Source organism: Ammospiza nelsoni, chromosome Z (genome assembly GCF_027579445.1).
Source record: "Ammospiza nelsoni isolate bAmmNel1 chromosome Z, bAmmNel1.pri, whole genome shotgun sequence".
Lineage (NCBI taxonomy): Eukaryota > Metazoa > Chordata > Aves > Passeriformes > Passerellidae > Ammospiza > Ammospiza nelsoni.
Window position 1 is genome coordinate 41,916,246 of NC_080669.1, and position 24,067 is coordinate 41,940,312.

The 24,067-nt window shown below is 36.5% G+C and overlaps 1 protein-coding gene across 1 annotated transcript in view; it reads left to right on the plus strand.

The window, feature by feature from the left end:
• Positions 1–1,198: 1,198 nt before the first annotated feature.
• The window catches only part of KIAA2026 (KIAA2026 ortholog), a 49,339-nt gene continuing 26,470 nt past the window's right edge, over positions 1,199–24,067 (plus strand). Inside the window, exons 1-5 of the mRNA XM_059492836.1 lie at positions 1,199–1,749; positions 4,008–4,208; positions 7,213–8,642; positions 15,726–15,802; positions 21,103–21,192. Of these exons, the coding sequence (XP_059348819.1) occupies positions 1,199–1,749; positions 4,008–4,208; positions 7,213–8,642; positions 15,726–15,802; positions 21,103–21,192 (2,349 nt within the window). The remainder of the gene's footprint in view (positions 1,750–4,007; positions 4,209–7,212; positions 8,643–15,725; positions 15,803–21,102; positions 21,193–24,067) is intronic.

Sequence of the window (24,067 nt, forward strand, 5' to 3'; positions counted from 1 at the left end):
AGTGATCTCTGAAGAACAAGAATGCCCTTACAGAGGTAGATGTAGAAGCAGAGAAGTAGAGTCCTGCTCCCTTACATTCATTCTCTTCCCCTCTATTCCCCTCAGCAGGGTGCCCTCAGCTTTTCATACAGTTCGGAAAGTGAAGAGCATAAAACCAAAGCCACGCACAGAGGCGTGTCTCCAAGTGCTTTGCAGCGCTGTGCAGACCATTACAACTGCGGAGCTCCCTGGGGTCCCTCAGGATCTCTTGCAGGGGTGAGGAGGACTAGAGGAAACGTGAGGGCACACGTGAGAGGACCACAAGTGCACCCGAGGCTAGGACAGCGTCGTTAGAAGCAGCCTCCCCTCACAACGCACCAGTCGGGCAGCAACCGAGTGTAGAACTGAGTGCTTTTGTGAGCTGCTGCCTTGCTTCGGCGGCTGAACACTTGTGGCACACCTCTGACGGGAGACGACAGACTCGTTAGGTGGCAGTTTTCTCTCAGCCGCCGCAGCACGGCAGCAGAGCCCTGAGGGGCCGGGGAAGCCGCCGCCGCCCCCAGCGCCGCGAGGAGGCCCCATCCTCCCCCCCCGCCCCGCCTCCACCCCCCTCGCCCCCCCGCCTCCACTGAGGGGTTCTCTGCGAGGCTCCGCCCCCGTCACGAGTCCCCGCCCGGCCCCGCGCACACGAGCGGCCGCCCCTAAGTCGCCCCCACCGGCTCCGAGCTGGGCGCCCTCTGATGACGTCACATCCAACCCCGGCGCCCGACAACACTGCAGGCGCATCGCCGCCGGCTAGGCGCGCGCATGCGCGCTGGGGTGAGAGGGTCCGCGTCCTTTCCCGGTCGGGGGGGGCACCCGCGCCCCCACCCTCCCCTCTGCTCGCCTGCCGCGCGCGCCGCCCGTTACCCGACGGACGCCGCGCGGGGCCGGCACGCGCCGCCTGCCCGTCGGGAGCGCGCGCGCGGCGCGGAGGGAGGTCCCGGCCGGCCCGGCGGGAACGGCGCACGCGGGGGGCGGGATGCGCCGGTGCTGCCGGCGGCGGGGGGGGGAGAAGGGGGGGGAGAAGGGGGCGGGCCCTGAGGGCGAGGGCGCTGTCCCCGGGCGGGCGGGGCCGCGCGCCAGCCCAGTCGGTACCTCCCCCCCGGCGACCGCGTCCCGCCCATCCAGCCGGCGGGGCGCTGAGCGGTGTCTGTGTGCGCAGGTGAGCCCGATGCGGATGCGGCGGCTGGGCGAGGTGCAGCGCCGCTGTCCCCGGCAGGTGCCGGAGAACGAGCCTGGGGCGGGAGACATGGAGTCCGACGGAGACCTCCCGGCGGATCCGCCCTCGGCCCCTCAGAGTGGGATGGAGGAGCCTGAGAAGGAGGCAGATGATGAGGGAGGGAACACTGCCTGGCAGCAGAGCCTGAGTCCCGAGCTGCAGCAGGGGTACCGCATCCTGCGCGAGTTCCTGCTGGAGAAGTACCGGCCTCTGACGGCGCCGTTCCTGAAGCCCCTCGCGGATCAGGCATTTTTCGGGGAAGAAGGCTCTGGCTCCCTCTTGGGCCGTAAGAGCAGCCAGTCCTTGCAGCACATGCCCGCTGGAATATGGCTATTGAAAATGGAAGAGAAATTTTCCAGTGGGCAGTACACAGGGATAGCAGATTTCGTGTGTGACTTCCGGCTCATGCTGGAGACTTGCTATCGGCTGCACGGTGTGGATCACTGGCTCTCCAAACAGGCCCAGAAGCTGGAGATGATGCTGGAACAGAAGTTGGCGCTGCTATCCCGGTAGGTGTAGGAAACTATAGGGGCCGTGCAGCGTGTTCTTTACATAAAGTAGAACAGGAGCGTGTGTTTCTTTAAATTCCGTTAAAGGAGAACAAGCGTCGAACAAAACCGCCCAACAGAAAGAACCCTGGAACTTTCAGTACTTTGATGAAGATTAACGTTTCCTACGGGGAACTATTCAAATCTTAATTCAAAATGCTTTGGAATTCCAAACCTCAAAATGCCAAATAGAGCGCAGCATTTCCTGACTAAGATTTTCATTCTGAAAGAAGCCTTTTGTGAGCATGGAGGGACACTTGTTTACACAAGATGTCAAATGCTTCTTTCTTTATTTTATTCTGTCGCAAAACTGCCTAAACTCTGTATGAATATTTAGCTATTTGAAATTGTTCTTTTTCCAATCTGTGACATTTTTACCACCTTTAAAATACGTAGGAATGAAATACTAAGCCGAAGTTACCTGCTTTGAAATGGTAATCATAATCATAAAATGAGAGACAATGCTTGCCATAGTATAGTCTTAAATGGCAAAATGGAAATTGCAGTAAGTTGAAATGTAAGTCCTGGGCAGGGACTGCTTTCTTATCAGCCAAAGCAGCTGAAACATAGAAAGCTCTCGAGCTATATGGTAGAAAGCGCAATTTTAATCACAACTGAAGTACGTGCTTTCTCTTGAACTGGTCATAGTTTAGTCATTATCAGAAAACCATGGTGGCCTCTTACAGTGGAAAGCCCACCGGTCTTCTGAATGGCATAGTATTCTGGATGTGAAAACCAAGAGGTGTTTTTGGTGAAGGATGAAGGTAAAGAAGGAACAGTGTTGGGAAATATGTAAAGCTCTGTGTGTCCATCAGCATTATGTTTGCTAGTGACGTAATTGTGAACTGCGAGGTGGTAAGAACGTTGTTCGTGTAGGAAGGACACTTCAGGAAAGTGGTGCAGAAGTCACCTGAAAGCAGAGTGAATGTATGCAGTGCTGCTGTAGCAACAGTATTTTTGAAACTGTTTCTGTGTAACGGCAGTTTTGGGACAGTCTGGTGGTAGAAGGGAAGGAGCTGAACGTAGTGGGGCATGAATGTTCCTAGTTTGCTAAAGTAAAACCCGATTTAAAAAAAAATAAATTCCTGGCTTAATAGAGTTACAGCTGGCAGATAAATAACCAAATACAACTTGGAAGATTTTGTGTTGTCAAATAGCAGTATAGGTATTTACTAAAAAATAAATTAAATTGCTTTTGTCTTTCTTCCATTTAATGGACAGTCTTTTTCAGATAAATATTAGGAAATATTGAACTGTCTGAAGATAATCCTGCCTCAGTATATAGTGAGTTTGTCTTGTATTAACTCTTCAGAGATTTGTAAAGATTTTTTCATTATGTCTGTGTGCATTAGCTTAATAAAAGTTTCTAGCGCTTGTAAGGACGAAGGATTACGGAACCTAGAAGTCTCAAAGTTCTTTTACAGTTTTTAATTAGAAAAATTTTTTTGAAGTTTTTATTTGTAAAATGAAATTGAAGAGCTACTTCTTGCAATAGTCATTCTTATATTATTACAGAGTAGTGTTTAGGTCAATGATCCCCTTCAAGTGATTCAGGGGAATCAATCAATAGTGGTTGTATAATACCTGAATACTACAAGCCACAGAAAATTACCTTAGAATGGAGGTTCCTGTTAAATGGAGGTTGGATTTTTCTCCTCTGTCCCTCAAATCTTTTCACAGGTTGTGAAAAACTCATACAAGTTTTAATGGAGTCTTTTGAAACAACGTAAGAAAAAATGTAACTTTGCAGACAAATTTGTTGTGTTTTGTCTTTCAGGTTTTGGAGTTTAAAATAGGAAGAAACCGGTGTTTAACCTATGCTTCCCTAGCCTGAACCAACTAATAGATCCCCAAACCCTTCCCCTAATAGACCCCACCACCCAGCCCCCTATTTTTAGGTATCTACTAAAAAGGATACTTGCTTATCTTAGGTCTTGTGGAAGTTTTTTCTTTCCAAATACTTGTGGACTAAGATAGAGAATTCCATCTCCAAATAATATTTGGGAACTTGTGGTAAATATACAGTTTTTAACTGATGTGAAAACATAGGTCATATTAATGTGCTTGGTTTAAAATTTTGTAAAGGAATTTTCAAAATGGAAAAAATAACTGCTTTTTTTCTGAGTAAGCATGCTTGATCCATGGTTGGTAGGCTAGGCATTGAGGTGTCACTGGTACAGAAGTTCATAGTTGTGAATTGGCTTGCTTTTTTCTTCTAGGCATTTAAGAGAGAAAACATCATTAGCTGTAACATCTAGAGGATGCTATGGGCAGGAGGATGAAAAAACAACAGCAAGCATTTCTACAAGACGTCGTTCTATGCCTCGCAATTTAGTAGGTTTGTCAACGGGTGTGTTTGAGTCTGCAATGGTTCAGGTTCTAAGACAAGAAGAGCAACTGAGAGCAAAAGAGGAAAAGAGGTAATAAGAAAAATTATTTAGTTTTAGTTTTAAATAGTTGTCTTCCTAGTTTTCTAAAGAGGCTAGCTCCTTATGGCTTTTTCAGGTAAATAAATGTGGTGCTTTTGTGGTCTCAAGTTCATGGCTTCAATACAGTGCATCCACAAAGCAAAAAATTAGTACCACTTCCTTGAAAAATTGCTGAGGTCATTTAAGTTTTGAATTAAATTACAGCTACTCTTAATTTAGTGTAGCAAAACTTCTAATATTAACTGAAAGCATCCATAGTAATTTCCTGCTAGTGCGTTATGGTTTATGATATGTATCCTTGGACAGTTTTTCATGCAATAATTAGCTAAGAAGCTACCAGAATGATTAAATACAGTCTAATTCCATGATTTTGTCACTGCTTCTCTCACTGATAGCCAGAAGCAAATCATGTCTGCCAGTGCCTCTGCTGTTACCTCACTGATGTAGCATTTCAGCTTGTCAGTTAGGTAATAATTTAGATTGTTCATGTAAATAACTCTGAAATTTTGTGGTCTTCTTAAATTTAAGAGCTAAATAATTCCAGGCAGTGTTTAATGTTAATGTGTTTTACTTTGAGGAAAATGAAGCTTTGAAGTTTGTTTACTTTAACAGTAATTTGTGTTACTGGGTCTAAACGTGGCTCACAATGGTAAGACAGTATTTGCTTCAGGAAGCAAAATATTTCTAGCTTTTTTCAAAGTTTACAGCTTTGTAGACTTTTTCCCATATGTGACCAGCTCACTTTTAATTTTGCAGGTCGTCTTCATTTTCAGCAGATTTGAGGCTATATGGCTGACTTGAATGTTAGACAGTACTTTTCTCTGTAGAACTTTCTTCTAATTCACTAATCTTCTAACCACACTTTGCCACAAAAAAAAAATCAAAGATCACTAGGGTTATTGTTTGTTTGGTAAAATTCTCTTGATTTTTGCTCAACTCTGTGTTCTAGAACTTGATAACAATGTTTTGAAAAAGGATATTTTGATTGGATTTTTAATTCATTGCTAGAGTCTGTAGAACAGTTTACCAAACAAGATAAAAATGACGCTTTCATACACCTGTTTTAAGTACATTGCTGCAAAACTGTAGTAATTAACTATTAAGTCCGTGTTTCTGGATATACTCAAAAGTCCCAGATCCTGGACAGAAGATGGTTGTTTCTACAGAATGTTCCACAATAACAGAAAAAACGCATATCTGACTTGTCTCTTTACACCCTAAAATTTTGCACTGTACCACTTATTAAGCAAAAAAAAAATCTGTCAGTAGATAGCTGGTTTGATATTTCTTTGAGTCTATTGACCTCTCCAAGTAATTTTGCTTCAAATTTCTTCTCTCAGTTTTGTTTCTTAATCGCACCATGTTTTTAAAGTAATTTGGACTTTTCTGTACCAATTGTTTCTCAACTCACCAAAAATGTTCTGGAATTAACTTTACTGAGCACTTTCATGAAAAGGGCTTGGCAATTGGAAGGCCTGTAGAGTTAGTTGCACGTTTCCAGTGAAGATCACATTTTACAGTGTGTACAAATTTTCAAAGTGATGCACATATAAATGCACATACTTTCAACGCTATTTTTATTTGAAAATGTATTGCAAGTTTCTAAACTTTTGGCTTATTGCTAAAGTACGTATTAATGTTATTAAGAAGAGAAAATGGTTATTCTGGTACTTTTTTGTTTTCTTTAGAAATCTAATACACTGAGGTTGGCACAGAAGAGGTACTTTCTAAACAGTATGGAAGACTGCAGCCTTGGGTGTTTTAGTTGGAGACCACAGTGCTGGTGAATGAGTTGTATTTGGACAGGCAGCATCTGCTCTTCACCCAACTTTAAAATGAGTTATCAGGAACATAAAAAAAGGACTCCGTTTCTGGCTACCTAGTGGGCAACTCAAAGTGCTTGTAGCTGTGATTTATGCTTGTAGCCATAATGCATCTTAGTTTAGAATGTCTAAGAGTTGCATACTTTCAGTCCCAGAAAAGTAGGACTGTAAATGCAAGCGCCTTTCTATAAAACTTAGGCCCATATATAAAGAAATTGTCTGTTGAAGTCCAAGTTTATACGTAATTCTTTGCTTTAGATGTTTAGATACTTTCATAAGACACAGGCATTTTATGATGAGAATTAAATAAAAATAAAATTAAATTTAAAATACTCAAACATATGAATAAATATCTTCATGTATATTGTATAGAAATAAAAATAAGATAAAAATTAAATTATTTAGGCAGTTCTGTGTCTTTCATCTCTGAAAACATGATCCTCAGATAGGTTTCAGACATGTTCATTAAAACATTTGAATAACTGAATTCCAGCTGCAAGTTAGTAATTTAATTAAGGAAATTGTGAAATGAAGTTTGCTTATATAGTCAATTTTGCTTTTTGTGAGGGTGTTAGCATGGAATTAACTGGATCCAATGAAAAATATGGAGTATCTTGGCCTATTTTAGAATAAGGTATAATATTGTTAATCTGTATGTAACTTCCTATTTTGATTTTAGAAGTAAGTTTGTAAAAACAAGTTATTGTTAACTAAAACAGTTGTCTGTGTCTTGTCATTACGAGTTCCAGTGTCTGACCTTTTACCTGTGAATCAACACCTAAGTAGGTTAGACATGGTAATTGGGAAAACAAAATAAAATCTAGTCATTGTCTCCTCTCCCCACCAAGAAACCTGTTGCAAGTAAGAAGGAATTTGCTGGTCATATGTGTTGGCTGTCTTAAATAACAGAGGAAATTATAAGAAGAGTAGGGAGTTATGTTGGGACTTCGTTTAAAACTAGTGGTAATAGAAAAAAGTGACAGTAATTTCCCATTTTGGTTGATGCATTCTGCACTGCAAAGTAAGACAAACTGAAGTAAAACTTCTGTATTACTGTGCTCTTTTTAACTTAGAGATAAGTATGTTTGACATACTGTAGTTCTGGTTATTTCCTCTCTCATTTCTTTTTTTTTCACTTACCATCTGAATTTTCATGAAATTTCTTTTAATAGGCAGAGAGATCAAGAAAGAAAAGAAGCAGAAGAAGCGAGTCAGAAAGAAATAGAAGAATGGGAAAAATCACTTTTAGCTCAAGCAGCACCTACAAGGATGGAGACAATGTGGGAGATTCCAGCTATTGGTCATTTTCTTTGCTTGGCCCAACAGATTTTAAATTTACCTGAAATAGTATTCTATGAATTGGAACGTTGTCTTCTGATGCCTCAGTGTAATGTTTTTTTATCTAAAATAATGACTTCTTTGTTAAGTCCTCCTCATCGCAGACCTACATTGCATCGCAGGCCTACATTTTCCTATAGGACTTGGGAGGCAGCACTCAGAAAGAAAGTGCAACACTGGTATACTGTTGTGGGGCAGACTGACAATCCTAATGCTGCTGCAGAAAAACTTGGATTGTGTCCCCAGTTTTTCAAAGTTCTCGGAGAAGTTAATCCCTTGGACGAAAAACCATTTCATGAGCTACCGTTTTATCAAAAAGTATGGCTGCTAAAAGGTCTTTGTGACTTTGTATATGAAACACAAAAGGATGTTCAGGATGCGGTGCTAGGTCAGCCTATCCATGAATGCAGAGAAGTAATTCTTGGTTATGACTGCTTGGAAAATGCATATGTTCACTTTCCACAGTTCTGTGGTGCAGATGTTCGAATTTACAAACAAAAACCTTTTCAGGCTCCTGAATTCCCATCTCTTCCCATCAAAGTTAAAAAAGTGCCACGTATTAAATTGGAAAGAGTAAAACATGAATACGTAAACAAAAGCAATGGGGAGGTCAGTTCTGCTGGGAGAGAGCTGCTGTGGCATTCCAAGACAGAAGGAGAGAAAAGTATGGACATTGTTATCTGTCCGGAAAAAAAAGCATGTTTAAGTGGCTTTAGAGTCACCACAGATGAAATGAAGGTTGACTGTGAAGTAAAAGCCTCAAGAGTGTGTGACATCAAAAAAACTGGTTGTTATAAAGAGAACTTCAGGAATTTGATTACTTCAGGAGAGATTGTGGATATGAGTGGTCACCCTAGCTCAAAAGAAATAACAGATGTGGAGAATGGACAAGGTTGCCCTGAAATGTCCAGAGTAAGACCTGAGCTGAGTCCATTCAAGGGGAACACACTGAAAGCTTGCCAAATGCATGTCAATGGCACTTATAATGAAAACCAAGGCAGAAATTACCATGAATCTGCTGAAGAAACGGTGCTAGAGACCTTACTGCAAAATAAGAAGAAACTAAATAAGATGCTAGCAAAAAAGAAGAAAAAGAAAAAAAAGAAGTTGAAGGATATTCTAAATGAAAATCTGCAGAGAAAACTTGATGACTTGCAAAGAAAGCGTGAGATTCATCTTCATCCATTCAAATCTTTTAAGTCTGAGATCCAGAACAAGTTGTTTTTAATTAAAAAGAAAGCAAAACATAAGAAGCACAAGTCTGGTAAGTTGGCATTTTTGCTTACAGTAAAAATTAGGAGGATACAGATGTTTTTTTAAGTTGTTTTTTAGTTGATAAGTCTTTATTTTGTGAAAAGGGAGAGCCTTATTGCATTAGACAGTTCGGATACTAACTTTAGAGTCAAAGTTACCTGCCTGATAACACAAGCATATAACACATCGTTTGATCAAACTGTGATTCATTTGCAGAAGGTATCTTTAGAGAACAAAATTAATTGCAAGAGTTAATTTGTTGCAAAAAATATTCAGGACAATAAATGTAGCTGACTGGTTAGCGTCAGAGAGTGTCACTTGAAGGCATTTTATGGTATCTTATAGCAATTGTGGAAATGTTCCTCCATTTTCTGGTTTATATTATCTTATCCAAATTATGAAGAATCACAGAGTATTTACATGAGATGATGAATCTAAAGTCATTCATAGTGAAACTGTGCACCAGACGGTACTGCTTTGGCTGTGGGCCTGGGTCCATCCAATCAGGATGCATCAGCATCAGAATTTATGCTGATGACATTTTTATTACAGAATTGGGCAGCATCTGGTTAAGTGTTTCAGGTAAGTGATACACAGTCCAGATTACAGTTAACTCACTGGAAGGTTTCAAAGGTATTTGCAAACTGTAAAGGTACAAAAACCTTAAGTTCAAATTGTTTGGGTAGCTGTAGTATTTTTGATATCACGTGAAGCAATGTAAAAGCTTAATCCTTTTGAGTCCTGAGCTAAGCTATCTGTGCTAGATTTTAGCAGAATCTTTCCAACATTGTATTTTTTGAAATGACAGGGTGCTTTTCATAACAGTGTAGACTGACAGATAAATATTGGATTTCATCTGAAAAGCAGAAAACCAAAACCAAGAATCTGAGTGACCACAAAATATGTTCTAAAGATTAAGAAACTAGCCAAGGTCTGATGGCAGTGCATGTAGATAGAAGTCAAAATTTAAAGCTAAGTAATATTTAGATCCTAAATATTTGCACATAACAGCTAAAGAACTGTCTTACTATTTAAATCACAAATTCCTCCTTTTAAAATATTTCACTGCCCACATCTAAACAGAAGTTTCAAGAGTTGCAGTTTAAGTTAATATATGTAGTATTCAGGGAAAGTAATGTATTTTACATTTGCCTTTGTAACTTAGCTCTCCAAATGTGTCACTTTTTTCAGTCTTCTTAAAACCAAGCAAACTGAATAACAACCCAAATGGCAAACAAGGACTCTAGTTTGGAGAAGTGTTATCCTTTATCGCCTGATATGTTGATGCGTTTCCCATCTTATTCTGACTACTTCTTCATTTGACCTTGCTGGAGAAAATTTTGCCGTAACTTTACAGCATTGCAATAAAGTGCTTTTCTTCCTATGGTTGTTAAATCTCCATTAGTCCTATGCTGCTAGGCTGAAATGGATAGGATTGGATCCAATTCGTTACAATAACTTGTTGTTTTATAATGTTTCCTAATGTTAAGGGCTAAGTAGTATTTCTTAAAGACTGTCTGAAATTAAATCTTCTGTTTAAAGGTTCCCTTACAATATAGAGCAGAAAAAGTGATTTAGTAAAGCTTGTTCTGAGTCCCCAAAGACACGTGACTTAAATCTGATCTTGGTCATAATAACTCCTTAAAACCTTCTTTAAAAGTAAGTAGAAGAGAACATCAGGAATGTAAAAGTGAGTACTTTTCAACAAAACTATTTTTTCCTGCTGTTGGTTCTCTTAGGCAGCTAAATGTAACTGAGTCACAGTTTGTGTTTCTATTGAGATGATTTGCATATTCCTGATTTGCTGTAGCAGTGGTACCCATAGTGAATATTGACTGGTCATGCAGTTTTTCCATCTGAAAACTTCACAGAAATATTGTGAGCAGAACTTACTGGAGAATACAGCTATGTTATGACCTTTACCATAGTGACAGAGTTTTCTTACAAGTTATGAAAAGGTGTGACCACTGCACTGAATCTATGTTTTTGAAACAAGGTGATGGTTATTATTGTGGCAGTGTTCTGTGTCACAATTATTGACAGAGTAGTACTGAATGTTATGGAAAGACAGAGCAGTTCTGTAAACAAGTGCATGCTATGCATGAATTTTTAAATGTTATTTTCTTACTGAGTTAGATAAGTTTCAGTGCAAGGCACTGTGCAAGAGCATGAGAATCCTACAATTGCATGTTTGAAACAGGGATTGGATGAAATTCAGAACAACTTTAGGGTTGAGAAAGTAGAAGGGACCAGAGGCTGCTTGAAATAACTGTCATGTGCCTGATGCAGAGGTTGCAGTAAATGTAAATTGAATCTCTTTTTATTCCAGTTGATCTAGAAAACACCAATACAGCATATTATTTTAGAAGAACTTTGGATATAAATTCTGTACCATATACTCATGCTCTGGAAAATTCATGGCTGTCTACCTGCTTGAAGTCCATTTTACTACATATATTTTATTTCTTTAGAGTACCATCACATTTTGTGTATGAAGTCAAGCATTGCTTGGATGAATTCAAAAAAATTAATTTAGCAGCCTGTCAGCAGTGTTGTAGTGCCTGGTTTACTGTCCTTGGGAGTTTAATATTCAGAAGTCTTCTGGAGACTTTTTAGTGTTGTAAAAACTTTGTCATGTTGTCTAACCTGTAGACAAAGGAACAGCCTGTTGATCATGTTGAAGACATTAAGTGAGATATTCCAGCAAGTAACAATGTACTCCATGCATTAAGCTTCAGTGCCATGTCTTCATAAGTATGTACCACTCAGGTTTTATAGGGTTTCGGACGTTGTTCTGTAAATCAGCAATATTAATGCACTTGTTCAGACTGACTTAGCTCATTTGACTATATAAAAGTGTATGCTGTGTCAATATGGAAGCTTCAAAACTCTATAATAATAGAGCTTCATTTTCCAGAGTGTATCATGTTATATTTTGTAAAGAAGACCTGTTGGGAGCAAGATAGAAGAATAGAAGATTAAAAGGAAACAGAATGCATACAGTAGTTGCCAAATCTCTGAAAGACATAAAGTGTCTTACAGATTTGCTAATGGAGAGGTAACAGGGCCTGTTGTTTAATTTGAGAACACTAAAGTTACTGCTAGAATTTAGTGAAAAAACCAAAAATTCTTGCAATTGGACAGGGCTAACTTAACTGTATTCTACCATGACAAATACTACGGAGTTAGTGTTTGATATTAAGAACATCTGTTCCTTCATCTGGAATAACAAGACCCTCCTCCATATCCAAGAAAAAAGTTGCAGTCTTATAAAAAAAATGTTTAAGATAAGTTTTTATTCAAAATTCCACTGTGTTGTCACGTTATAATTCGAAGCATGGATTGACATTTCTTTTGTTCTTCAAGGAGAAGCCATAAGAACTCATATACCATAGTTCATAATAAAAAGTTTTACTAGATCTGTAAAAATGTTTCTGTTTTCAAATCACATTGATCCCAATGCCGAAAAAGTTATAGATGATATTGTTCTTGCTGAAGTAATTTACAAGCATCAAGAACGTTTGTGGGGCTTCATCTTTTATTAGTCTAATTTTTATGCCAAAAACATTACTAGAACAGATCTGAATTATCTCTTTGTTTCCCCTTCTTCACCTTTAGATGGCAAGACCAACTTGAGATGGCTTATGTTTTAGTTGCATTTAATCTCCCTAGTGTGGTTTTTGGATGGTCTTAATTAGAGTTCAGATCCTAGTTATGTTACTTTGTTAATTGCTATTTGCTGACAGTGTCTGTAGAATTTGTTTAGGCCTGAAAGAAAAACGTGTGGCAGTCAGATTTCTCCTGGACCTACTGAACTTAAGTTTAATGTCTAAGAATTTTCACAGACCTAGCTAAGGGGTTCTTGGTTAATAAAATGTTGGTTTCCTATGAACTCCTCTTGGGGGTGAGATGCCTCATAGTCTCTTCCACTCTGAACTGAAACCAAACTGATACGGAACCTTTTGGAAAAGGCTGTGTGGAGACAATTAATGATTGTGGCACAGTAAATGACTGTGAATGTAAAGTTACGCTGGAATATCTTTAAATGTGGACAGAAAGTAGGCTTCCTGTGATAATGATTGTGATAATTAATGATTGTGGCACAGTAAATTGTTAGTGAATGTAAAGTTACACTGGAATATCTTTAAATGTGGACAGGAGGTAGGCTGTGTTGAATTGAGTAGGTGAACTAAGCAGATTATGTGTATGAGATTCTTAATTTATAAATATTTAACTAAGGTTTAGTAAGGTTATGCTAAGGTTCTAAGGTTTTTCTTATGGATTGCTTTTAGTCAGTAATTAAGTTTATTTGTATGTTGAGTATGCTCGGAAAGATACAGTGCATCGTGTTTCAAAATGCACTGTGATCTAACTACTGTCAGAAATATTACTTCATCTGCTCAGGAATTAATATAAGTCTTTGAGATAATTTCTTCATCCAGTATTATGGACAAAAGATCTCTAGCAGACCTCAGTGAGTGATTTGAGAAGTTCCCTCTCACCAGTGATTTTGTTGTCCCAAGACAGCATTAGCAGCTGGGTGTTTATAACCAATTACATAGAAAAGATACGTAAGTTTATTACAAGTTGCAAGTCTGGGTGCTGAGGGGGATAGCCACAGAATATAACACCTCCGGGTCACAAAACTGGATTTTTATGTACTTACTAAAAATTATTTCGCCTATGTAATATATATGAATTACAGATAACTGCCAATTGGGAAACATTTGGTTTCTGTTACCATTGTTTAAAGCTGAGAAATAATTTTTGGAAAACCAGATACAAGCTTTTCTAAAAGGGAGAATTATCAGTACTACCACTACAACTTCTTTCTAATATCAGTTTTGTATTTTAAAAGGGTGTTACCGAGGTAGAAGATGAATTTGCTGTAAGTAGTTTGCTGTATATATTAATTCCCTCCCATAGTATAAGTATGTGTAAGGTTTTTTTTTACATTTTTAATACATGATATGAAAAAACACCTACACCATAGGACATCTGGTGTCAAAAAATGGAAGAATACTGTGATGTTGCTCTATACAGATACATGCTTAGCTCACAGCAGTTACCAGCGATTCTGTAGGTCTTTTGGTACATATATTCCAACAGCTATGCTTTATGATATGTCAGACTCTATTTATAATTTAATGAATAAAGCTCATTTTCTTATGCTTCTAGATGGTTTCTTTTAATTCTTGGTCTGTCTGTAACTCTGAATCTTTCCTACTTCATGCTTTTCAGATCCTGATGTGAAGAAAGAAATGTTTATTTAATTTGGGTTTCTAATAATTGATAACTCTTTCTAAAACTTTTCCTCCGTTTCATAAGAATATGTTAGGGAAAAGAGAGAATATTTCTGTTTAACTATTACTTCTTGAATTTCATTACATCATATGTCATATGCAACTGGATGCGGAAAATAGTCAAGTAATACTTGTTGTAAAATATGTTGCGAGTATTCAAATTAAATGAAAGTTCTATTTTAAGCATATTAAAATTTTCCTTTTCATAAAGAAGCAAGACAATCTAGCTGCCTTTTTTTTTTGTCTTTTCATTTTCTTTCCAGATAACATAACAAAAGGGCTATAGCAAGGAGCCACCATATGACCAGACTTCTTTTTGAGTCATTTTGTCAAGAAAGCTTCTAAGCATCTACTTTAGTTCTTTCAATGAACAGCATTGTTTTCAGTAGTAGAATGCAGCTGTATTCATAAAGCATATAAGAAAAATGTGGACAGTTTTGCCCATTGTCAGAGTGTTTGGGTTATTGTTCTAGTAAATAAGCTTCTCTGTTTTATCACTTGTTCTCTAATGTGAAATATGTAAGTATTTATTTTTGGTAGTTGAGGGCTCTTTAAATTTTAAAATATATTTGATATGGGTAGTTTCTAGGTTGATTTACTCATTTTAATATAGTTTGATTTTATGTGGAATTTCAGATCTAGATTCTTCAAGCCCTGTGCCTTGTCCCATAAGTGTATTTATTTCAGAGTCAGGTAAGATGTACAGGAAACTCACAGTGTAATAAACTGGAACTATAGATGCATAGGCATCTATGAATATTTGTATGTACATACACATTTGCACACACTTATAGCATCTGTTAGGAAGACGATTCAGTGCAATATTTTCATTAATTTAAATATTGAATCTGCCTGTGCTTGTATGGTTTCCAAGTGCCTGCAGTCATGCTAGTTGACAACAAATTCCACATTAAATTACTATTTTCTTCTCTTTTTGATTAGCTTTTAAATTACTGTTTGGTACTCCTGAATGTGAACAAGTGATAATGATAGAATGATGGTTTTGGCCTGAGTGAACAAGTTAAAGGTGATCTTATTTGAATTTACCATATGAATGTAGAAATAACCATATAAGAAACTTCACTGTCTTGCTTAGTGACATAACTACTTGATTTGAGAACTGTGTATGATTTGTGAACTCTTTTACTGTAGGCAGTAAAGCACTTCCTTGCCTTCACAGAGATTTTTTGTTACATCCATTTATATATAGCACAGCTGTATGTGAAGTGCATTATAGAAAGTTGTTTGCCTTCTAAAAATGTTAGGTATCGCCACAGGCAGAAAAAACAAAGCAGTCTAATTTCCTTGGGTAAATTCAATATGTTCAATCAGGGATTTCTAGGTCCTACTTGTGTTTTCTGGGTATCTTTTTACTATTAGATACAGATATCCCAGATCCTAATGTGTAATTCTTTAGAGTGTTAAAGAAACAAATCTTGCAGGTAAGATGCTATATTTCTTATGTTTGTGTCTTAAGTTTTTGACTTCACTTCTTTCAGAAAAGTGGTGTCAATGTTACTTTTATGACTTAGATTTTTTGGTGCTGTATTATTGAAAATGTAGTAGGCTTTTTTCTTCTTTTTTTTCCTCCCCCTCCACCCAAAAGATTGCAGTACACAGATACTTGCTCAATGCTTGCTTCTGCTGAGTCTAGTTCTGATTCATCAAGTTTACATGACTGAAAACCATCTGTTAGTTGCAGTTTAACTTACAAGCCTGTATGTAATTTAGTTTTATTAATAAAGTACAATGAACAGCATTATGAAGCTTTTCTCTTTTAATCTTACAAGGAAAAAAATCGTTATCTAAAAAAGCAATCACAAAGAAGAGGAAAGGTATCAGAAAGTCTACCATACCAGAATTTCAGGTAAATTATTTTATTTTTTGTTTTGAGCATTTGAAATCTGAATATCTATGAAATAAGTCCTTTAGTTTCTGATAGAGACCTTGCAAATACTCACTGAAGCTTCTTCTACTTTTTAAGGCTTAAACTGATATTTTTGGAAGTACATTTCACCTTCTTGTGGTAGAAAATATTTTACCATTTTTATGAAGTGCAGCTGAAACACTATTTTTAGTATTGTTTATGATCCCAGATATATCTGTTACAGTAAAAAGCCTGTAAAAACTAGGACTAAGACATTTTTATGATAGATATAACTGTTTGGATTAAAATTACTTGGTTTTGTATGAGGTGTGACAATGTGATTCTTGAATTGAAATCTGGCTTGGTTAAGGGTAGGACTTGCAAAAACTTTATAGGCAACTGTGCTTACCCTGCTTGCAACTGTTATTCCTTATCAGCATGTGATTGATTTCTAGGCCTCTAGGACCTCTTAGGCGATAGAAAGTAAAAAGAGTATTAATTATGCTAATATCATTTTATGGTACTGTAGTAGAAGTGTTACAGTACTTCAATTCAAAGTGCTCTTTATGTATGCAAGGCTGCTTGGATTGAAGTTCTCCTTTGGCTATCTTTTTCTTTTTTTCCTTCAGAAAGCAATCTGGGCAAGTTTGGCCAGCAGACATTGAATCATGGCTATTTTGTAATACCCTCATCCTGAAACAGTTGGTTTCATCATGATCGTGTGTTTCTGATGGAGCTAGTAGAATTTCTCGTGTTAAAATTGGGTAGTAACAGTCAATGTTGAGAGATAACTGATATTTAAGTGTACACTTTCTTTATCTATATTGTAATGGTGTTGACTAAAATGTTTTCTAATAGCTCCAGAAAACAGGTAGGTGTCTAATTTTTTTCCCAAGCACTTTGTCTGCATGCCATGGATATATACAGTTAGTTCAGAAATAATTTCTTGCATGATTAAACAACTGCATTTAAGTAGTCTATCTAAAACTTAGTCCAACCTTTTAGCTTTAGTGGATAAAACATATGTATATCTATCTAAATGTATACTTATCTTCTGTAAAACCTTATATTAAAATGTGGCAAAAGACTTCTGACTCTTTTGATCAAAGCTAGGACTCATATCTGTTTTAGGCGAGGCTCAAAGTGTTGAGCAGTTTAATCTTATTAGGGAGCTTTTTAACAACATAACCTGGCTCATTCAACAGGTATGACTGTTAGAAAAATTTGCAAGTATTAAACCTTTTATGTTTGGAATAATACTAAGACTTTTGGCAGTCTTGTATTTATGCTTCAATATATTTTTCCTCACATACACAAATGGCCAAATTTTATGAAATTATGTAAGTAGTTGAAGGCACAAGTATATTTTTTAAATATTTGGTAAAACAGCTTAGAGCTTACAGGCCCTGTGAGATGTGATGGTAGGGCATAATCACAAGGATTTTGCTATTCGTGTCTATATATCAGTTCTTTTGGAGTGAAAGTTAATAAATTAAGAAGTATATGTTTCACGTGCCTGTAGCCTACAAATGTAAAAAACCCACAAACCCAATCAGAAGACACTTCAGTTTATAAGATTAGGTTCTGTACTTAAGTATAGATCTTCTGAAAATCGTGACTTGGCTTTAAAGCTGAGTAAAAGAGTACTAATAAGTGTTTGATTATGTGCAGTGACACATATCAAAATCAATTATTAGTGAAAATTCAGAAGGTAATAGTGCTACTTAATCTAGCATTTAGAATACCATTTTTATAATATATAGCTCAAGACTGCTTGAAAAAAATCCCCAAAGCCCTGCAAACAACAAAACAAACTCAAATCAAAAGGAGATGCAAATTAAATTCTTTTTATCAAATAAAAATGCACAAAAACCCAGTCTTGGTTTTAATATTTTGAGAATTATTGGAGAAGTGGGTTTACAGCTTCATAGATTGTTATTGAGTTGTCTCTTGCTTATTATTCTGAGCTTCTTATTACTGTTGCTCATTAACATTTTAAAGAAATTAATGGTAGTTATAGTGCCGAACAGAAGAGACACTAAAGTGTTTTGCAGTTTTTTCCCAGTTACAGAGTACATTTAGGTTTGGTAACCAGTGTTTCACTTAGTCTTTTCTCTTTTCACCTCATGTACATTCACTCATAGCTGTATAGACCTACATGTATGATAAGTAAGGAGAAAAGGAACATGCATGCTCTGTTTCAGTGTGTCTTTAACAATTTCAGTTTCATCATCTATGGTCTATATTAAATGCAGATCCCAAGAGGGCTATCTGGACATTTTCCACATATAGATGTCAGTGATAAAAGGGCAGCTTCGTAGGAAAACCAATTATAATTAACAGTCATTACACAAATAACTTGAAATAAAGCGTGAGACCCTGTTGAAGTGAACTAAAATTCTGCAAAAAGTTTGTCTGAAGTTAAGGGGGCAAGGAAGGAGCATCAATGATCTGGGGAATACACTGGGTTCTATGATGTTAAAGAGTTCATTTATAAGTTGATTACAGGAGAGTCCCAAGTTGGAATGGAGCTTGAGCCCCCTGTCTTCCCTTAGGAAGTTCAGAGCAGATTTTTTTTGTCTTTCTTCCTTGAAGTCCTAGGAGTCAATGAGAGTCTTTGAGAGATTACTGAGATCTGAGGTTGCATCATAACATGAAAGTTGAACGCTGAATTTGAAATTTTACTGAATATCTGAATCTTCCACTTCAATTGGAGTATAGTTGGTATAGAATTGAAAAACAGGATGCTTATTGCCTATGAAAAAGAGTCTCTATGTAGCAAGTACTGTGCCGTATGCGATGTTTTTTTTGTTGCAGTTAACATGTCCACAACTAATGAGATTAATATAAACATTTACAGGCTGAATCTTTAAGCCACCATGTAGTGTTCTAGAGAATAGGAACTAGTCTTTCATTCTCTCTGATAATTCAAAATGCAACCACTTTTTCACTTCACTTTCACTTATTTTCTTCATGATAAGTAATTAGAAGGTATGTTCTTCAAGAGCCATATGTGAAACTACCAGTAAGCTATCAAAATGTGACAAAATTATTAATATCTTTTTTTTTTGCCTTTATGTAACTTATCCATTAAAACATACAAAACATATTAGAAGGAAATGTTCTTTGCAGAAAATTGTACTGCTAGGTTCCACCAATTACCAGCCATAAGCAAAGAACACTGAAATAAGAATCTCATTGGGAGAAATAGCATCTAGAATCCATATCAAAATGTATAAAGTAGCATACACTTTGTTATTTTCATCATTGTTCTTTTCAACCTTCCTTCAAAACACTAGCTTCATTCTCTAAGATAGGAAATGCTAACCATGTGAGAGAAGTTTCAGAATTACCTTTTTCCCAGTCAGTGTGCATCTTTATTTCCTCATCTCAAATCATACTGGAATGAAAAAATTGAAATTTTTTCTTGAACCTTTTTATAGTGCTTTTCAGTTCCGTATTGGAGTATTTAAAACGCTAAACTCATTTTGACTATAAATCCTCCAAGCTCAGCTGCTGTTACCTTCCTTATTTTATCAGTAGGTAATTGACACACAGTTAAGATCCTCAAATGTACTTCTCATCTAATGAAAATTGTCACTTAGAGATTTGATTACTCTTGCCCGTCACCCCCAGCCCCAAGGCAATTAAACTTTATTTATTGGCATTTTTTATTTATTGGCGTTTTTCACATCGATGTAGTTTGGATTGGTCTTGTAGGAGAAAGTAAAAAGCAACAATAGACTTTAGTAAACTGAATTGTCAGGTGTATAGTCAGAAAATTGATTATAGTTGTGGAGGGAAAACCTTTATCCTTGCCTTCATTGACTTTTGTCAAGGACTTTGTGATGTACGTTTTTGCTTAACAATATAGTGTCATGGATTTCTTCACAGGCCAGACACAGCCAGTATTTGGCTTCAGTTTATAATTTAGGTAACTGGGACTCCTTCGGGTGCAGGACATGCATTTTGAACCTAATTATCCATAGACTTACCCATAGTCATTCTGTTTTCTGGCTCAAGAGAGATACCTTTCACAAGTAAATTTTGTATGCACGGTCTGTGGCAAGACACTGCCAATTTCCTTATTAATTTGTTATTCTAAACGTGATAAATGTAAAAATGGTAAACTTTGATTTAAGTCACTCAATTTCCTCAATGCTTCAAGTGTACACAATGTTATGAAAATAAGGGCACATGTGCACTTGAGGTTTCTGAAATTTACTTTGCTGAAAGTGTTAATTCAGTTTTTTAGTAGTGACTAGCAAAAGTGCTGCTTCTAACATGAATTTGCTGAAAATCTAAAACTGCACTTGAATTTGAAGTAAAAATATGTTGTTATAAACTACTGATTTGGGAAAAATACTTAGCAGTTGTTTGATAAAAACATTTTTGTGAGGGTGTGTTTTGTAAGGAAAACGTTTCCACCTAAGGGTGTTCAGAAGAAGCAAGTCTTATTATAACATAATTCAACAGAACCTAACATCTTAATAGTTTCTAGTTTTTTTAGTCTTAACTTGCCCTAGGTGATGGTAAGACAAAATATACAGATCACCTTTGTTTGACAATTTTTTCAAGAAAATAGCATCCATTTTCTGAAAGAAAAAAATATAATAAGCTGATTTCTAAAGACAAGAATTAGAATAATATAATACTTTTTTAAAGAATACTTAAAGTAGGTAGATTTGGTAGATGACTAGGTTGCCTTAGAATCATCAAGGTAGGAAGAGACTTTCAAGACCATCCAGTCTGACTGCCCACCCAGCACTACCCCTGTCCACCGAAACCTCTAAACCACATCACCAGATCCAGATGCCTCTTGAACATATCCAGGGATGGAATACTTTGTGTAAGCATATAAAGTTATGGTCAGGAAAAGTTGTACCAAGTGTAATATGTTATAAACACAGCATACTACAAAGCTAGTATACTTATTTTGCCAGGGAATTTTTTGGTAGTCAAAACTGTTCTAAGTCATCACTGTACTTGAGAGAAATTTGGTAGTTGTCATTCACAGAAGTTTTAAGAAAATACCTACATTTTGAAATGGAAGCTTGCAGGGTAAATATGTAGAAATATGGTTTATGTCTGAAGAATAAGAGAATTTTCTACTGAGATTTTGCTTTTCTCAACAAGTTCTGATTTTTGTTTGGGTTTTTTTTTAATGTTTAAAAATACTATAAGAAAATACAAATCAAATGGTGGCACTAAGTAATAATGTGCTTTTAAATTTTATTTAATTTCAATGTACATTTTGCAAGTCCCACATCACCAAGTGTTTGTGTTCATTTGTTTTTTAGCTTATTTGCACTAATCTTGATGAACTCAGGGAATTAATCACAAAGATTGAGAATGAACTCAAGGATCTGGAGGACATTAAAAAGAAATCGGTATGTGACATTAAAAGCTTTCTCTTGTATTGATATGAAACAGTGTCATTTACTTGCTGAGGCCTGTCAACTCAATTTTTTATGCTCTTCAGTAACTGCATGAAAACTTCCTAAGGTTGATACCTGGAGACTGTAATCTTAATCTTTCCTGTGTGGGATGCTCCGTTCTCAATGTTTTTATGATATTTTTATGAATTCAGTACCTGTGTTAGCACTTATCCATGCCAAAACAAAATATACATAGTGGTAATACCTTAAAATGAGTAGTTAATCTCCATTAAACTCCATGTGACTCTTTTGCCCTGAGGATAAGTTCTTACCAACAAATAATTACAGGATAGAATTCTCATATCTGCCCATGTAGTGTTGATCAGAATTTCTATTGAGCTCGAATTCATAATTAATTTTTTTTTTTGCATGTGTTATTAAAATTTACTTTGTTTAATATTTATTGAAGGAGTTTGTAGCAGAAAGCATGCCATGTGGCTTTTGATATCAGATTGAGATACAAATTTTACCAATATACTCTGGATCACTGAGTCTGTGCAACTGAAAACCTCAAAGGAATAATAGACGAGAATCCAGCATGCCTTTTATAGAAGGCAGTGATTCTTATTAAAATGGTAGATGGGTTTAAATACATGAATAGTTGCAACAGCCCTCTACAGAACTCTGACTACTTTTTTCATTGTACCTTTATTGAACCTTTGGTAGGCACTTCTATGGTGGCCTTTCTATGAAAAAGTAGTAGTTAGAAGTGTTTATTTTTCTATGTTAGAAATCAGGCTGCTTTTAGTTCAAGTGAAAGTTTATAGTCTCATGAAGAATCAATATATTCTGAAGTTATTTCAGTAGGGGAGAGAGCTGTAGTAGAAGAGAGACAAATAAGTTAGGATTCTAAAAGACAAGTGTCAGTGCAATTAGCATAATTGTTAATGTAGACAAAGGAATAATACCAGCCTAATCTTGAAATTATTTTGTAGTTGCTAAATTGTAAACTGGTTTTATCATAAGAATGCCAAGAGGTTATCAGAAGAGCTATGTCAGCAATAGGATAAAAAGCCCAAAGTTAGAGTGTATCTATATGCTAAAATAGCATATAGATTGCATTGATATGCTACAGCATATCAATAATCTATGTGTAGGTGAGACTTTCAGTCTGCTAGTAAAACTGTAGGAACATGACTTCTTCAAGGGTAGGCAAATGCTAAATATGTCATAATTGCACTTTAAACTGAAATTTGATAATGTCATTATCTAAGTAAGTTGCATGACATAGCAGGAATACTATGTTTGGTTCTAATTGCACCGTCTTCAAAAACTCAAACAGTTAAGTACAGGCGAATTAAGATACAATTCATTCAGCATTCAGTAGTTGTGAGGTAAGGACTATCTTTTGTTGTGTCTTTATAGACCTATCACATAATGATTCTGTGTCTCTAAACACTTGTGTTGTTAGAAATTTTATGTAGAGAAAAAGGGTTAGGATTAATTGCTGTAGAAGTGGTTATGAGGAAACAGTAAAGTGAGATACTAGTTTTGAAAAAATATTTATCAGGGAAATATTATATTTACCTTTTAAACATTCAAATAGAAAAATGATAAATTATGTGAATAGTCATAAATTTGAACTTTTTAAAATGAAGTTTTGCTTTGTAAGGAAGGTCTTTAGGATTTCATTTTTGAATGAAATAAACATGTGTTGTTATGTTTGATGTCTGAAAAACTGGAGAAAATGCAGACTTTCATTCTTCAGCTGTAACAAAATGACAGTGGCAGTGTCAGAAGCATCCAGAATTGAGTTTGTCCTGGTTTTTTGAAGTGCATATTCTGTTAAGTAAAACAGTTTTCTAATTTGATAATGGAAATTTGACCTAATGTGAAAATCTATTTTAATGATGACACTTACATGCTGTTCATTGACTTCTTTCTTGTTTTAAGTGAAAGATGGCGATGTTCTTACTACTTCATAGTAATTTAATATTGATTTTTGTTTGCAATAATGACCTGGGTGAAGCCACAGGAATCTTTCTTCTTCACAAGTAACCTCCTTGGTAATTTCAGTTGTAAAAGTTGCTAGCACGGGCTGTTGAGAAAAACCTTCAAGGCTAGCTTTACTGTTATGTTAAATAATAACATATTTTAGAAGTACAGCTTATTTAACTTTAAATTAAGACTTTCAGGTATAACCTTTTCTTAGTTGTAACCTCCCTTTTGTTACCTTTAAGACCATTCTAGAGTATGTAAAAGGAATTCCTTCTCCAGAACTTGGAGGTAATGGAGACTATAATGAAAGAGCTGAGCTACGGGGCCTTTTTAGTATGAATAAACTTACACTGTTTTCCCTCATTTTTTGTAGATAGTTGGACTGGTTGTATCTGATACTTTTCATAACATCAACTTGAGACAACAAATGACATGACAGATTTTTGTTTGGCAAGTTAAAATAAAATTAGAATAGGGTTATGTAATAGAAAGTAATGGATAATTTTAAGTTTGGGCATTTCTACAAGTTTCTTTTACATCAATGTTGGAAAGTATTGGAAATGTTGGACAGTATTTTTACTGTTTGGTTGATTAAAACAGTTTGGTTCTCTACTTTTCTATACCTGTATTGTCTTTAGGTTAGCTATGAGTAGTATTTTTCCTTTTAAAAAGCCTTGAGCTTTTTCTTGATTCCTGGTGAGTTTGTTATACCCATGATGAGCTTTGCTTTGTGCCAGTTTGCTGTGTCTGTTTATAGTTGAAAATTAAATTTTATATAAGTTCTTTAATTTTTAAGACTTCAACTCTGTACTTGAGCTCTAGACACAGTTCTGAAGCAATGCTGCAATTTCACATATGCTTTCAACTGATATAAGCCAAAACATCTGCC